This window comes from Cydia pomonella, chromosome 7 (genome assembly GCF_033807575.1).
Source record: "Cydia pomonella isolate Wapato2018A chromosome 7, ilCydPomo1, whole genome shotgun sequence".
In the NCBI taxonomy this organism is placed as follows: Eukaryota; Metazoa; Arthropoda; class Insecta; order Lepidoptera; family Tortricidae; genus Cydia; species Cydia pomonella.
Window position 1 is genome coordinate 21,878,925 of NC_084709.1, and position 16,435 is coordinate 21,895,359.

Sequence of the window (16,435 nt, forward strand, 5' to 3'; positions counted from 1 at the left end):
CTCGAGGGCCTATTTTAGATATGAGCTAGTTATATTAATCATCTGTATATATCCATTATGTATATTGTTATTGTAAATAAATTTCAACCAGTTATAATTCTATTTTGGAAATATATCAATTTTAGTTAGAGTAAAGCTGAGAGCAGTTTGAAAATATACTTGATGCCCCTATAACCTCCACAGAAATTGAAAAATCATGTAGCCACCTGAAATGGATTTATCAGCCAAGACGGAGACGCTTAATGCCCGAGAATATGGAACAAATTCTGGTCGTTTACTTTAAAAATAGTAAATGGGATATACACGAAGAAAAAAATTGGGATGAGTAAAATTATAAAATTGTCTTGTCTTCAAAACGAAGAGTACATTGAGTTAATATTTGACTATTTTTTAGTATTAATAAAAACATATTTTTACAATAAACCCTTAAGTGGTCACTAGTATATAGAACTAGCATCGATAGTTGAGTTTATCGATACAGGAACTCCCTACTTGTCAAACAATTTTGCCCCACGGATTCCTATGTCTGGTTATTATTATACTATGTGAACATAACATATAAGTAATTAAGAGCTCTACATTTTGCGATTAATATATTCATTTTCCCATACACTCAGTCTGGTATAAAGATAATTGTAATATTAACTATATATATTGATAGCAGTACATTACTATTTACTTTCATACGTAACAGTAGATATTTTTAAGTAGACGTCTTTAATGTCATGTTTGTTAATGACGAAGTAGACGTCGTATAGATAACTTGTGGTGCAATTCTACTCTAAATGTATATAATTTATTCAAAATGTCACAAAATATAAATAACATAACTGCGAATCCTCGTGGAAGTAATATAGATGAAATACAAATTAGTAAAATACGAAACTTGAAGATTAATGAAGATATCGAGTTTGAAGACGCTTTAGTTTTAACAGGTAATGAATAAAGTTGATTTTATTACTTACACACGATTGTAAGCGATTATTTATAGTAGGGGAACGGAGCCTAAAACGGGTACCCCGGCTAAAGCGCTGTTTTATTGTGAAATTAAGTGCGAATGTCAAAGAATGGATATGTAATGATTATTAGAACACTTCTGAGTTTTTGTAAGTCTGATCGATCACCAGAGTAAAGTAATGATATAATTTAACTAGAATCTAGATGAAAAATAAATAAATCGATGAGTTTGTTAAAATTACAAAAGGAATCTGTCATCGAATATTTCGATAACTAGTATATCTTGATAATACCATGATATTGTTACTATTTAACCCCAAAAGCCTATAACAGTTCGGGCGTTGTTCTTAACGGGCATTCATGATTTTATTATTTAGTATTTTCACAAAAAAACTTGCTCTAGGACGAAACGGGTAACTACTTGTTCTGCTGAGATACAATTATATACTTAATTTTGTTATACCAGCTTATCGCATCATGCAAAAAAAAACGGAAATATATTCTTGATCGAGACATTATTGTGGATTTCTTTGGAAATACCCTTGCTACAAAATAATAATATAGGTATAAGATTATTATTTTAATAAATATAAATATTTTTTAATAAATGTATATATTATTAGAACAAATGCAAACAAAAGTGAAGTATAAATAGTTTTGTGGTAAATTCTGCACGTTTGGAGTGATTACTTGCTTTAGGCTAGGGATTAGGGCAATATGTTTTAATAAATCTAAATCACGATAAGGTACAAAAATTACAGTCTGTTTGTCTTATACTTAAGTTACATCATTATTTTACTGAATGGAATTAAATCCGTATGAAAAACCAAATATAAACTACAATTTTCAGACCTTCTCCTTTCGCATTCCCGTTTTAGGCCTCCCTCCCCTAAACGAGGCACAATCGCATACACATATGTACATTATTGAGGGTCACTTGCACCATCGAGGGTTATCCAGTAACTCGGAGTTAACTGTTAACACAGGATTAAATTGTACTGGTAACTCCGGGTTTAACCGGTTAACCTCGAGTTAGTGGCTAACCCTGGATGGCGCAAGTGGTGAATCCATATCCAGCGTTTTTATTATTATTGAGAGTAATGAGTTCTGAAGAATTTAAAGAAATATTATGGAACATAAGTCTGTCTACTCAAGGTCTTTAGCTATTGAGCGACGATGTTTAGTCCAAGAAAGAGAGGATGGTAGTGAGTGGACCAATCCAGATCAACCAAATAAGAAAAGTGGCGCACAGTGTGTTAGGGTTCCGTACCCAAATGGTAAAACGGGACCCTATTACTAAGCCTCCGATGTCCGTCCGTCCGCCCGTCCGTCCGTCCGTCCGTCCGTCCGTCCGTCTGTCACCAGGCTATATCTCATGAACCGTGATAGCTAGGCAGTTGAAATTTTCACAGATGATGTATTTCTGTTAATACATTCTGCTATAACAACAAATACTAAAATGTACGGAACCTTCGGTGGGCGAGTCCGACTCACACTTGTCTGGTATTTTTTTCCAAAATCTTATGTTGCTTCTAAACACCAGACTAAAACTCCGACTTCGATACGACTTGTAGTCTGTCACCACTCACTAGTTATTGAAGAGAGGACGCCGTAAAGCTAGAAAATAAGAAGAGGACAAAAAATATGACGCGACGGATGGAACTTGCGACGGAAGAAATGACCGTCGCGTTGGTTTTTACATTTTATCTGAATTACTTTGAAAATATACTTCTGTTTACAATTTTGCTTGTCATATCCTTTGGTAATATCACTACAGTACTGCCTCAAATATCAAAAATGATGTCGCAGATTTTTGACGTTTGTGGCAATAATACAGTCGACAATATCGTGCTGCAATACTGCCGTCGTAGTGCAGCTGAGCTCGGAATCCGAACGTCACTTTTAGTCCCCTCTGAAATGACCACTCGGTCTAAAGTGAAACTATGGAGTGTGGAATTAAGAGGAATGGCATCTCTTATAGTAGAACTGTTGCAAAAGTGTCCAGCTGTCAGCTATAAATAATAGTTCCAAATCACTCCAGAGTAGCGCTAGAGTAGCTAAGAACCTAGGCGCTATTGACGGAGTGAATTGCGCTGTCTATGATTTGATTATTTTGTTCAAGTTCTCTAGGTATTGTAACGCCACCTATATAAAGTTTTTTGGTGACACTTTTTGGTACATTGGTACCTTCCGTAAGTGAAACAATAAAAGTGACGTATCGAATGTCAGCTGCAGCTGCATTGCTGTTGCAGCGTCTTTGTTGCCGTCGCTGTATCTTAATAAAATAAGTGACGGAATTAATGTTAAAATCGCGATTAATGCGGCGGCGATTGTCACTTTAAAAATCCCACAGAAGGCGCAGAACTCACGTAGCGGCGTGGCACCGCTCCGCCCTCCTCCGCGCCTACCATTTGCGTAACTGTAAACGCTATAAGTACTTAAACAAATCTAAGTAGGAAGCTAAATATTCCACAATAAAATGTCAAGGCCTATACCAGTGTAAACTTGATAACGAATCATCTGTTTCTGATAAAACCGTTTAAACATCTTTGTTCGTAATGTTTATTTATTTACGTAACATTTGTGTGAGAACGGGCCTTATTGAGGTAATTTTTGATGGAATGAAATGTGAAATGATTTCATAAATATGATACCTGTGACTATGCAGTTATGCATATATTGTATGTACGCATATCATATGATGAAGCTACATTGGGTACCACCCATTTCTTTACACAGCGTATATTTTTAATACAATCGCAAAATTAAACGAGGCGTAGGTTTTTTTGCTATGAAACGAAATAAAGAGGAATTTTTATATTAGTCCTAACAGAGTGCAATTAATTTTTGTTTTTTTCGAGCGGAAATGTGTTGCGTACTTGTGACAGGTGTGACGTCGCGTCAGCAAGTCTATTCTTCCTTGCGTTGTCCCGACATATTGCCACGGCTCATGGGAGCCTGGGGTCCGCTTGACAATTAATCCCTAGATTTGGCGTAGGCACTAGTGGACGTCGCGTTAGCAAGTGTGAAGTTTTTAATATAATCAAAGTAATAATACATTGCAATTAATTCCTTCGGACCTATACTAACTGCCCTTAGAATATGTCATGTGGTCGTATCAAAAATAGACACTGTAAATACACAACGTAATACTAACCTGTGGACAGACCTTAAACGGAAGGCATCTCCTCGTTTTCTCAACTCGACCCTGTCTTTGGCATTTTCGGATAGAATGCGTCCAAGGTGTCCCGACTTCTCCTTTCATGAAATTGCTTTTATGATAAATAATAAAGTAATTACTAACTTATTAATATATACTTCACTATGATAGGTAGCACTTAGGTTATTAAACTTTATTAAATATCATGATTACTCCTTTGATTTTCGTTTCAAGTAAAGACACTCATTATGTAAGATTCACATTTTGATTATTTTTAACAAAAATATGCAGTATATTTCGCTTTTTTAGAGTTCTGATTTTTACGCTTCGTTTAAACTCAGATTTATAATTCAAGACCATAAAAACTACGACAGATATGTCATTGTCAAAACTTTTAAAGTCACATATGTTACTATCTATTTCAGATTTCACCAACCTTTTCGTAATAAATATTCTTCTTTGTATTGGCTAACATGATTGATAAATAGGGTGTTGTTAAAAAAAGCGACTGGTTTGCGACTCGATATTTCGGTGTGCACGCCACACATAATATATGCTCTTGTGGCACGGAAGTGGGCCGACTGGGGCACCATGAATTATCTTATCAAACCAGTGCAGGCCGTTTTTCAAGACATGCGTCGCTCAATGGCGTAATTCGTCGGTCTCTTGCCACCATCGATGTGCCTGCTCTTCTTGAGCCGACTGGCATTATCAGAGATGATGGTAAGAGGCCTGATGGGGTTGGTTCCTTGAAGCTTGGGACGGATGTTAGTGTGGGATGCTATCCGCATAGATACATTTTGTACCATATGGCGTTGAAACTCTAGGTCCATGGGGTCCCAGCGAGCACAAGTTTTTTTCAGAAATCGTGAAACGTCTGGTTAACGTAACTGGTGACCGAAGAGCTGGCGGCTTCCTCGCACTACACATCAGCATTGCGATACGAGGAAATGCCGCCATGCAGCATCCATATTACAATGCCTCAAGGGCCTATTTTAGATTTAAGTTAGTAATGAATAGTAATACCTCTATATAGATCTATTATGTAAAAAAAGCGATCTCTAACAAAAAAAATATACAAGCTTTTATACTCTGCGACTGTACTCTTTTACTTTCATAACTATACAAGAGTTAACTACTGCCGTAATTAACCACTTGCGACGTCCAGTGTTAGCCACTAACTCGGGGTTAACCGGTTAAACCCGGAGCTACCAATGCAGTTGAACCCTGTGTTAACGATTATCTCAGAGTAAGGCGCTGAATCTGGATGGTGCAACTGGCCTAAGAAACCTAAACTAAGGTTGCTTATTCACTTTATACTTTACAGGCTTCGGCAAGTACAACTACAGATTGTTGATTCTCAGCATTTACTCATTGCTGGCCGCTATTGCAGAGGTTTTTAGCGTTGGTATCATCGTAGCATCGAGCCAATGCGACTTGGAGCTCGGCGTGTTTGAGAAAGGAATAATCGGCTCCGTGCCTATCTTGGGTAATTATTGTATACACTATGTACTTTTACAGCATCAAAATTAGACGATAAGACAATGTACCAAATGTATCTGCTATCCGAGAATAACGAGTATTTTATAATTAGAGATACATTTTTACTATTCGAGTTCAGAAATATTTGATACAGTTTAATCAGGCTAAGAATTATTCTATTTATATCTCTTTTTGTTAAGGGGGTCCCTAACGCCAATGACCTTCGATCTCCCTTAGTTTTCTAATTTTTTTGTAGCTTATCATATTAACAGCGATGGCTGGAAGCAATATAGTATACCATATTTACTTCAAAATTCACTGTCTTCGAGATATTTAGCATCAAAGTTAAAAAAAAATTTGACCATAAAACTGGTGTATTGGCCATAACTTTTATGTTAATTAGTTTATAATTAAAACCTCTGACCAGTTTTTAGAGACGTCAAAGACGAACTCAAATGTGTAGATTTCGTACATGTAAAATCCTTCACAGCAATCTAGTAACGAAAAAAGTGCTTTTTTAGACAATGTTTAAAAAATATATAAAGAAAATAGTGTTCATTTATTTCAAAATCCGGCAGACCAGAATGGAGATAAAAGATTGTAAAACCCCTAGCCGTTTGTCTTATAATTTTATGTTTAGTGCAAATTTAGGAGTAACTCAAAACTAGTCAAAAATCGATGAAAACCGCGGGGAGCCCCTTAAGCTGTAAAAATACTTTTGACGCGTAGTTTGATCCAGTACTGGATAATATTTGATCCACTTATTAATAATATTTGATTGATATGTACTGAAAATTATGTTAGAAGTGGTTAGGTTAAATTATTTTACCTGAAATTTATTTATTTATTTGATCTTTATTGCACAATACATGAAGATACAAATGGCGAACTCAATGTCATAAGGCATTCTCTACCAACCCAACCGGGGTTATTCTAAATTATGTGTCCAAGGTAAAACAAACATCCATGCAGTTGTATTTTCAAAATGGGCTGAAAATGCTTTTTGCCCTTTTTATTACCCTTTTTAGAGATGCTTTGGGTTTAAAAAGCACAAAGAAGTAAATATATTTCAATAAAATTACTTTTTGAAACTAACAACAAGTGGTTGATTGTAATTTAATCATTTGTTATGGTTTTGATGCGACCTCGAGGATTGTCTTGCTAATTAGCGCGCATCAGGGCCTTAACCGCGAAAATCAAAGTTCGCCAATTGCGGGCACCTTTCTCTGTCACTCTAATTACGCCTTCATTGGAGTAAAAGAGAAAGATCCCCGCAGTTTGCGAATTTCGGTTTTCGCGGTAGGCCCTCTGATAATAGTGGTAAATATTTTGTTGCAGGTGTAATAGCGAGTGCTCACTTCTGGGGCTACCTCGCCGACACCAGAGGTCGCCTCTACACCCTCCATATTACTATAATCGGCACAGCTGTTTTTGCCTTCTTATGTAGTTTTGCTAATCATTGGATATTTCTGATGGTAGCTAAACTGTTTTCTGCTATATTGTAAGTTGCATCGCTTTTTAATATTTTTTCATACATCTCATTTTAATTTGGACTTTCTCAGCCCAAATCGGAGACATCCTGAAATAACCGGCCAAGAGCATGTCGGGCCACGCTCAGTGTAGGGTTCCGTAGTTACTCTTCCGTCACAATAAGCTAAACTGGAGCTTAAAGTATAGTAAATTGTTAACCAAGGGATGAAACGGTACCTTTCACCTGAGTTAAACAAATAGGCAAATTTGCATAATCAGTACCTAATTAAAATAAGTCTTTTTACTATAAAGGGAAAACTTTTTGCGATAACTCAAAAACAACTAAACTGATCATGTCCGCTATAGTTTTCATTTAATGTCTTTCTTAAGCTCTACTTTCACGATTTTTTTCATATTTTTTGGACCTATGGTTCAAAAGCTAGAGGGGGGGGGACACATTTTTTTTTTCTTTCGGAGCGATTATCTCCGAATATATTCACTTTATCAAAAAATGTTTCTTGAAAACCCCTATTAGTTTTGAAAGACCTTTCCAACGATACCCCACACTCTAGGGTTGTAGCGAAAAAAAAATTTCACCCCCACTTTACGTGTAGGGGAGGTACCCTAAAAAAAATTAAATTTTTAGATTTTATTGTACGACTTTGTCGGCTTTATTGATTTATATATCCATGCCAAATTTCAGCTTTCTAGCACTAACGACCACGGAGCAAAGCCTCGGACAGACAGACAGACAGACAGACAGACAGACAGACAGACGGACATGGCGAAACTATAAGGGTTCCGTTTTATGCCATTTGGCTACGGAACCCTAAAAAGGCCAGGTCGAGAGCACCCTGAACCACTAAGTTTGTTCAAATTGTCTTGATAAATAATATTAATCGCTTGTTAAAAGAAAATTATATTATATAAAATTAAAATAAATTATTGTATTTGTTAAGAAACTTATTTCGATTTAAATTAATTATGTTATTATTTTAGTGCATGCGGCACGAATGCCGTTATATTTTCTCTGCTTGGAGAGAGCACGCTGCAGACCCACAGAGCGCGGTTCCTCCTTTACGCCACAACGGGCATTATGTCCAGCCAAGCTATTATCTGTGGTAAGTTTTAACTCTTTCTACGATAAAAATTCGTTTAGTTATAGTAAAGTAAAAAAAGTAGCAAATTTTCGTCCATTAGTTACCTACCTACTAACTGGTAATTCTCGTCCTTTACTTGCTAACCGGTAATTTCTTCCAAATTATTGGCCCACGCAGCTATATTACAATACGTTAACTGTTGCCTCAGATCTTATTTTATCAAGAGTGACAGTTGAATATTATGGTACTATCGAGCTGATGATGGAGACAGGACAGGAGGTGGCTATATAAACTCTGTGATGAAACCACGCAACCTCATTTATTTGGGGTTTTTAGAATTGTCTCGATGAGTATTCTTGCCTGTGGCAAGAAAAATATATTATATTTTTCTTGCCACAAATGAGGTTGCGTGGTTTCATCACAGAGTTTATATAGCCACCTCCTAAAAAAATCTATTTTAGTATGTACAAGCTGAATATTATTCAGCTTGTACATACTAAAATAGATTTTTTTGCCAAAACCTTAATATAAGCAAACTCAAGCGCTTCTAGGTTTAAAAGGCATTTTATTTGGGAAATTCCTAGAAAAGTAGTCGAAAGAGACGAATAAAGAGATCCTTTTTGAGCTGATAAAAGCGAGCGAAAATATTTCTTATTGTTTCAGCGGTAGCATACCCAACACTTCAACTCAGTTTCGCCTTCTACATACCGTTCCTCGACTTCTTATACCGGCCGTGGCGTCTGCTGAACCAAGTCATTGCTCTCCTCAGTATCCTCAACTATTTCCTTCTAAAATGTTATATTCTGGAGAGCCCTAAGTTCTACGTTTCAAAAGGCGACCATGACAAGGGCCTGGAAATATTGAAGCAGATGTTTGCTGTGAACAGTGGGCGAAACAAAGATGAATTCAGCGTAAGTATATAGTTTTTCATCTTATAAAACCAAGTAAATAATATATATTGATAGACTTAAAAATCCTGTTATAAATTGACTGTTCATGCATAATTTCACACCACTTTAGCTGTATAGGTGAATAATAAATCTTTTGGTAAATAATCATTTCTGACTCCCTATTCCAAACTAATAAAACCCACTATTCATTTCATTTGCCTAAAAGTCAACCATCAGATTCAATAGCTTTAAGAATAGTTTTTCGTGTGCAGTTAAAAACAAAGAAATGATCATAATTAAAGATAACATGACAAACATTAATTATTTTATGTGTTATTTATTTAACTGACGTAAATTTTATATCAGTCACATTTTTTTTAGGTAAAGCAAGTCGTTCTAAATGAAGACGAAAACAAAACGGAAAGCTCGAACTTTTTCCAATCAGTATGGAATCAAACGACGCCATTGTTCAATAAGAAGCACCTCAAGAATACGCTGCTTATTTTTGGAATAAGTGTACCTACATATTGCATGTGAGTGGACAATCCTGCCCTAACCTGGAAGCCAATTGAAACGTACAATTGACATTCAAGTAATATGTAAATGATGTAATTAAAAAAAAACCTATCGTTTAATAAGTGAGTGACAGATAGAAAATTTGTGTTATAATGTACAATTACTATTATGTTTACAAACTAGTTTACGTCTTCATGTTTTCTGAGTTCAATGTTTTGACCATACAAGCCGCCTCAAAGGATGACTCACGTTAGACCAGCCCGGGGCCGCTACGGGGCGTCCGAGACTTCGTTCCCTATAGATATAGAATTGATCACGTGATAACTGATTACCGGTCATAGAAAACGAAATACCGGACGCCCCGGCCCAGCCTCGGAGTCATCCTTTACATCAGAAAAAATATATTCTACATAACATGACGATAATATAATTATAAAGAACCCTTCAACATGAACTTCCAGATGTCCTCCGTTCTCCGTGTGGATGCCGTATATATTCAACAACTATAAGAACTTGGGGGAGCCCGGGATGAGTTTCTGCGATATGTTTAACGTTCAAACTTACTCAGGGAACGAGACTACAGTTACTGAGGCAGTAAGTGTACATTTACTTGTTTTAAGTAAGTTCATATGAGAAATTGGGAGTCAGGTTTTATAACTATTTTAGAATAGGTTACTAAATAGTAATTAGGATTTTCTTTCTGTTGGTCGCATCTTTCACTATTTTTTGCTTTTTATATGTATTTTTCATATTCCTGGTAAAAATCTATTTGATTTTTTATCTGGTAGAGTACTTTAAAGCTGGTCATGCTGGCACCAGTCCATAATCTAATGATGAGGTTCTGGAAAAATCGCGAGAACTTTTCAAATAAGCATGCCTATACAAATTTGGGTATTTTTTTAAGTGACCAGTGAATTTTCTCTCGGAACCTCTAGGCCCTTGAAGCATTGTACCAAGGATGCTGGCGGCATTTCCTCGTTGAATCGCAATACTAATACGTTGTGCGAGGAAGCCGCCACCTCTTCGGTCACCAGTTATGTCAACCAGACGCTTCGCGATTTCTGCAAAAAACTTTTGTGTGCGGGGATGTATATTCAGTATCCAATGTTCGTTCATTTGGCTTCAACAACTTTGCAGGATTTGGTTTGCGATGACACCATAGTTCCATTCACGTTCGCCGCCATCACCGGCTTCGCGTGCACAATCACCGTCGTCTCTATCATCAGTGTTTTCATCGTGAAGTACATCGGAAAGGTAATTTTATTTTTCGGTTTTGTATTTTCGTGTCGCAATCTGGCAGTGGCATATAATTACTTCACAAAATTACTTTAAACACCTTAGAAGATTCTACTAAATTTACTTGAAATTCCTTATTATTGTTTTGATAAGTAAATAAACTCTGGACAGATTTACAGAAATCTTCCTATTTCTACAGTAAGCTTAAGTAAGGCTTGTATTGTAGGTACTGGATGACGATATGTATAATATGATATTTACACTTATATGCATACAAAACATTCATAACTTTGAACAAAGAATCTGTGATAATACACACAAATAAATGCCCTTACCAGTTTTTGAACCCGGTACTCATGCTTCGTAAGCTGAGTCACTACCAACTAGGCTAGGAAGCTTTAGTAGAGTAGAAGGGTATACAGTTGTTAATTGTGAAAAATGTCGGCAGTCGACACCTGTCTTGTAGGCCAAATCGAACATACACTCACCTCAGTATAATATTTAAATTATGCCATTTAGTTATCGTAAGTCTCGCTAGCGCCTCGCGCTCGCTACCTATTTAGATGTCCTTTTGATTCCTTAAACTGCTGCTGGTACCTACGCAGTAGTCGCAGCTCACACCCAACTCAGTGAAGTTAAAAAAAAATTGACATGAATGCAAAACAAAATTATAATTGTTAGAGATTTCATGTCGATTTACAAAAAAAAAAACATGTACCTACTTAGTTTTTTTCTTAGAAATGGACCTACATCGGCTTCCACTTGCTCGCGACTACGCTCGCCGCGATCATCGACTTCGTGCCCATCGAATGGGGCGTCGTGGCGTTCGTCGGCATGATGTGCAATGTGGTCTGCATGGGCATCACCACCAGCTACGCTGTTGAACTGTTCCCTACGTATATGAGGTGAATAACATACTTGTTTCGACATGTTTGTCGCTTTTATCAAAGCTGAAAAACAAACTGGAACGCGTCCAGATCGTAAAGATCTCTTGGGTTATTGAACAAATTGTGGAGTTTTAACAGAAATTGCATTGATTTTAACTTTTAAAGAGATGATTATTAAAGACAGAGACTAATGACTTGTAATATTTAAAAATATTGCTCCAAATACACTGTCTTAGTGTTGTTGAAATGTTGAGACAGGGGCTGCGATCCCCGGGCTGGCTCTTATCTCGTCCGACAAATATGTTTGGCTATTCAGCGTGGCAATGCACTGTACTACAGCAGTAAAGCTGGTGCAGTCTGAATCCGTACATCACCTTAAACTGCTGAACCGATTTAGAAGAAGATTGTTACGAAGATTGGTTTGAAGCCCGAGGAAGAAAGTATAGTTAAGTTTTTATCATCATCACCATAATTCTACGCCAAAAAAATCTATTATTGGATGAAATTATGACAAATCTTCTGTTTTTGTTTACAGAGCTATGGTTGTCGGGCTATCAATGATGTTCGGTCGTGGAATATCGTTTATTTTCTTCAACATCATTGGAGGACAACTGATGAATAATTGTAGCAACTTCTTTTTATATTTAGCAGTGTTCTTATTCGGTAAGTACATTATAACTTATTAGCTACTAAAATATGATTATTGTAGAAACCAATAGGGCTAAGATGGTCGGCTGTTTATCATCTGTCACCATGGCTGTCACGTTCTAACAAGTATGTAAGCGCGAAAGTGACGGGTATAGCGACAAGTGTTAAAAATGGAACCATGCTGCCATCGCAAATGTATATTTTTTTATTTGTTTATTTATTTGTTTATTTGTTTATTAGGATCACCAACAGAAGATACAATTCACATACTATAATTTACATACTAAAAGAGCACATTTATAATTGATCCCCCACTTAAAGGCAATCACAGCATGCATTATTTAAGTTAAGATTCAGAATAAGAGCTTAATATAAATATAAATATGATATTAATTAACAAAATACCTACTTAATACTAACAATAAAATTTCCACACAGAAGTAACTAAGTTAGCCGAGCTAGCTGAGGTTGTCAACAGATAATAATTTGTTTTTAAATGAGGCTTCACTGTCGTGAAACACATCCAAAGAAGGGACATTATTAGCATGCTCGTTGTATAGGCGAGCCAGGCGAGGCAAAGGGGAGTGAGCCAATAGGTTAGTTCGACTATTATATTCGATAAAAACTAGCTCTAGGCTTTAAACATTGTGTTACATTGGCAATATGATGTTGCATTAAATTATAGAAGGTGTGATTATGCAACTAAGTACAGATATCGGCAAGAGTAAAGAGTTGTATGGTTGAACACACATGGCTACAGTACGTGGAGTAGTGATTTCAAAAACAGTAAATTAATTAATTAGTGAATGTGATTGAAGTGTACGATATAGAAGGAAATTAATAAATTGAAGAAACTTTTTAGCTATTGAACTTGCTATAAGTACGCAAAGATAAAATTGTTTTGCATTGGCATGTTGCTGTGTTAATTACCTCAACTCTAGTGCAACTCTGATATAAAAAGCGTCGTAAAATGTCATTTTCTACTATACTTCATTCCAGACCTGCTAGCATAAGTTGCGTTCTTGTCATCTAGCGCGACTTCAATTCAAGTATGGACTCGCGTGCGAGAAGTCGAGAACGCAACTCATGCGGATCGCAGAATCAGAGATCCTAAACCTTTCTTTTAAAGTTGACCAAGCAATCAACTTCGATTTTGATACAACGTGAACAAATACGACTAATTTATAGACAGTGACAAATTGACAGTAAAATTACACCTGACATCGAGCGTTGTCGACCTCTGCCTCTTCAGACGTTTTATAATATGGAAACTTTGTTCATTTGTTGTGAATATTCTATTATTTACAAATTCTGGTGTGAAAGTCGCTAAAATGATTGGTAAATAAATTCAGAGAAAATATTTTTTTCTTGGATATTTTACTTAAAACTAGGTTAGGTGCGTATAATTGAGAAATATTACGCATTAAATGATATCCTAAATTGCACTTTAAAAAACAATTTTCATTCTGTCTAATCCTATCAGGGCTCGGAACCGGTTTATTTTTAAATCCCAAAATAGGCCAATATTTTTAATTATTTTATACTCTTTACGTAGGACTGGATCATATGTTTAGGCAACAACTTCGCATTATTAGATAGTCCCATTAAAAATGAAATAATAAACCAAAGAACGAAAAAGAACGTAATCATACCGGTATTTTTTGTATGAAGAATAAACCGGCTCCGAGCCTTGAATCCTATAATGTCTGGAATGGAGTATAAGGACATTTCAAAACGTACCAATATGTTTTACTTGTATGTTACAGCCGGTGCCTCCCTTGGGCTATTTCTGCCATCGGACAAAAAAACAACCGAAAAGGAATCCGACGACGTTTCATCCTAATGTTTCACGATAAACTCCATAATGTCTTCTGTACCCCTAGTGTAAATTTGACAGACATCATAACGTGACGAACGCGTTTGCGTTAAGTCTCATTTTGTATAGGATTTTGAGTTTCCAAAACGTCCCGCTTGGCGCGCTCTTTCTAAATCCAATACAAAATGAGACTAAACGCAAACGTGTACGTCACGTTCCGAAATCGAATTTATTTACACTAGGGGTACTGTACTGCAGTTAGATAACGCACTCATTTTGACGACCACAAGTAAAATAAAGGGTTGGAGGTTAGATTTTGGTCATTTAAAACGGGACCCTGTTACTAAGACTCCGCTGTCCGTCCGCCTGTCCGTCTGTCAACAGGCTGTATCTCGTGAACCGTGATAGTTAGACATTTGAAATTTTTATAAATGATGTATTTCTGTTGATGTAACAACAAATACTAAAAAGTATGGAAACCTCGGTGGGCGAGTCCGACTCGCACTTGTCCGGTATATTTGAGTTAGTTTTAATTATATTGGTTTATTTTATAAGTTGTTATAATGCTTGTAACTTAAATGTAGTTTGTATATACATTATTTAATAATAAATGTATACATTTAAAATAAGTATAATAAAATTAACAATTAAGTTAATTACGTACTTACGTAGTTTTGATTTTAATAAATAAATGTATACCTACCTAGACCGACCCGTCCGACCTATGACCTGTCTGTACGACCCGTCTGGCCTGGCCTAGTCTGCCTATGAGGCCGATGGTCCCGGGTTCAAATCCTGGTACGGGCATTTAATTCATGTGATGAGCATGGATATTTGTTCTTGAGTCATGGGTGTTTTCTATGTATTTCGGGTTAAAGATACTTAAGTATTTATAAATATTTATATATTATATATATCGTTGTCTAAGTACCCTCAACATAAGCCTTATTGAGCTTACTGTGGGACTTAGTCAATTTGTATAATAATGTCCTATAATATTGATTTATTTATACCTACTTAAACGCAGCAAGAATTTCTGTTGTTAAATAGTTTAGTACAGCACGGTTGGTGTAATAAAACAACCACCCTAAAGAATTTTAATTCAACATGATATATTATAAATTTCAAAATACCGAAAGAAGAAAAACCTTAAATAAATAAATATTATAGGACATTATTACACAAATTGACTAAGTCCCACAGTAAGCTCAATAAGGCTTGTGTTGAAGAAACCTTATTATTTGGAAATCAATTGAAAATTTAAATGTACAGTGTACTTCAATTAAACATACGCATTAATGAATACCTCATTTGGTACCTCAGAACCAAAAACTGTCTTGTACCTTACCAAATTTGTATTCACAGATGCAAGAGAAAACAAGATAGGTTTTTAATTTGGCAGATACAAAAAGTCCATTTAATACCTGTATTATGAATACGCATTTAAAAACCACATAAAAGCTCTCAATACCAGTATTTAATGGCATTAACCACAGTCGAATTGATAAAATCAAACGCAAACAAAACAAGCGTAAGCGCCTTTATATCGTATATCACTTAGTACCTTTTTAAAATGAGCCTCAGAAATCCACACGGCACGTTTCAGATGCTAATTGAACATGAATACCTACTTTGTTTAGACTGATTACTCATTTGTTCTCATAGCGAAAACGATTGCCTAAGCGTGTATTGTCAAGTTAATGTCAATTAACGCACACTAGAATAACTATGAAAGTCTGATTATCAGTGTGACAACTGTGACTACACCAGAGGGCCTACCGCGAACCACGTTCGACGTGTTGCCTCCCTGTCACGCTTACGTACGAATTTACAAGTGTGACAGAGAGGCAACACGTCGAACGTGGTTCGCGGTAGTCCCTCAGTTCGGCACTGACATAAACGCTATCGAGAACGTAACTTACTTTCTATGCATCTCGCTTGTACTCGCATATAAGTGCGAGCGAGACGAGTCACGAATCAGTGACTCATGGTACGGGTATAGTTCAAACATGACCCCATGATAATTGTGCCGCGAACGACTCAGTTGAGTACCTACAGTTGTACAGCGCGCATGTTGATAAAGATAATTATAGTTTCTTTTCAAGTAGGCATATTTAATTGCAATGCGCTCACCGTACGTCAAATAAGCTACGCCGGCTCTAACCCTACACCTCTGCCCGAGATGATTTAAGTTCCTGAGAGGCTGTCAATACCTAAAGCGCGCACACTGTCTATTTGTATCGGAGTAAATGAGATAGCACTGTAGCATGTTA

General features: G+C 36.3%; 1 protein-coding gene across 1 annotated transcript; it reads left to right on the forward strand.

The window, feature by feature from the left end:
- Positions 1 to 731: 731 nt before the first annotated feature.
- LOC133520142 (synaptic vesicle glycoprotein 2A-like) lies at positions 732 to 14,825 on the forward strand. Its single transcript, XM_061854490.1, has 11 exons — positions 732 to 935; positions 5,445 to 5,606; positions 6,938 to 7,100; positions 8,069 to 8,190; positions 8,833 to 9,080; positions 9,441 to 9,592; positions 10,037 to 10,169; positions 10,713 to 10,829; positions 11,550 to 11,716; positions 12,234 to 12,361; positions 14,113 to 14,825. Exons 1-11 carry the CDS (start codon positions 806 to 808, stop codon positions 14,187 to 14,189), a joined length of 1,599 nt encoding a protein of 532 aa, XP_061710474.1. The 5' UTR covers positions 732 to 805; the 3' UTR covers positions 14,190 to 14,825.
- Positions 14,826 to 16,435: the final 1,610 nt, after the last annotated feature.

Bases quoted from the DNA above. Each gene is read 5' to 3' on its own strand.
- LOC133520142 (XM_061854490.1), top strand. From the start codon at position 806: ATGTCACAAAATATAAATAACATAACTGCGAATCCTCGTGGAAGTAAT. The intron at 7,101-8,068 runs GTAAGTTGCATC...TTATTATTTTAG, and splicing joins AAACTGTTTTCTGCTATATT to TGCATGCGGCACGAATGCCG. The intron at 10,830-11,549 runs GTAATTTTATTT...TTTTTTTCTTAG, and splicing joins TCGTGAAGTACATCGGAAAG to AAATGGACCTACATCGGCTT.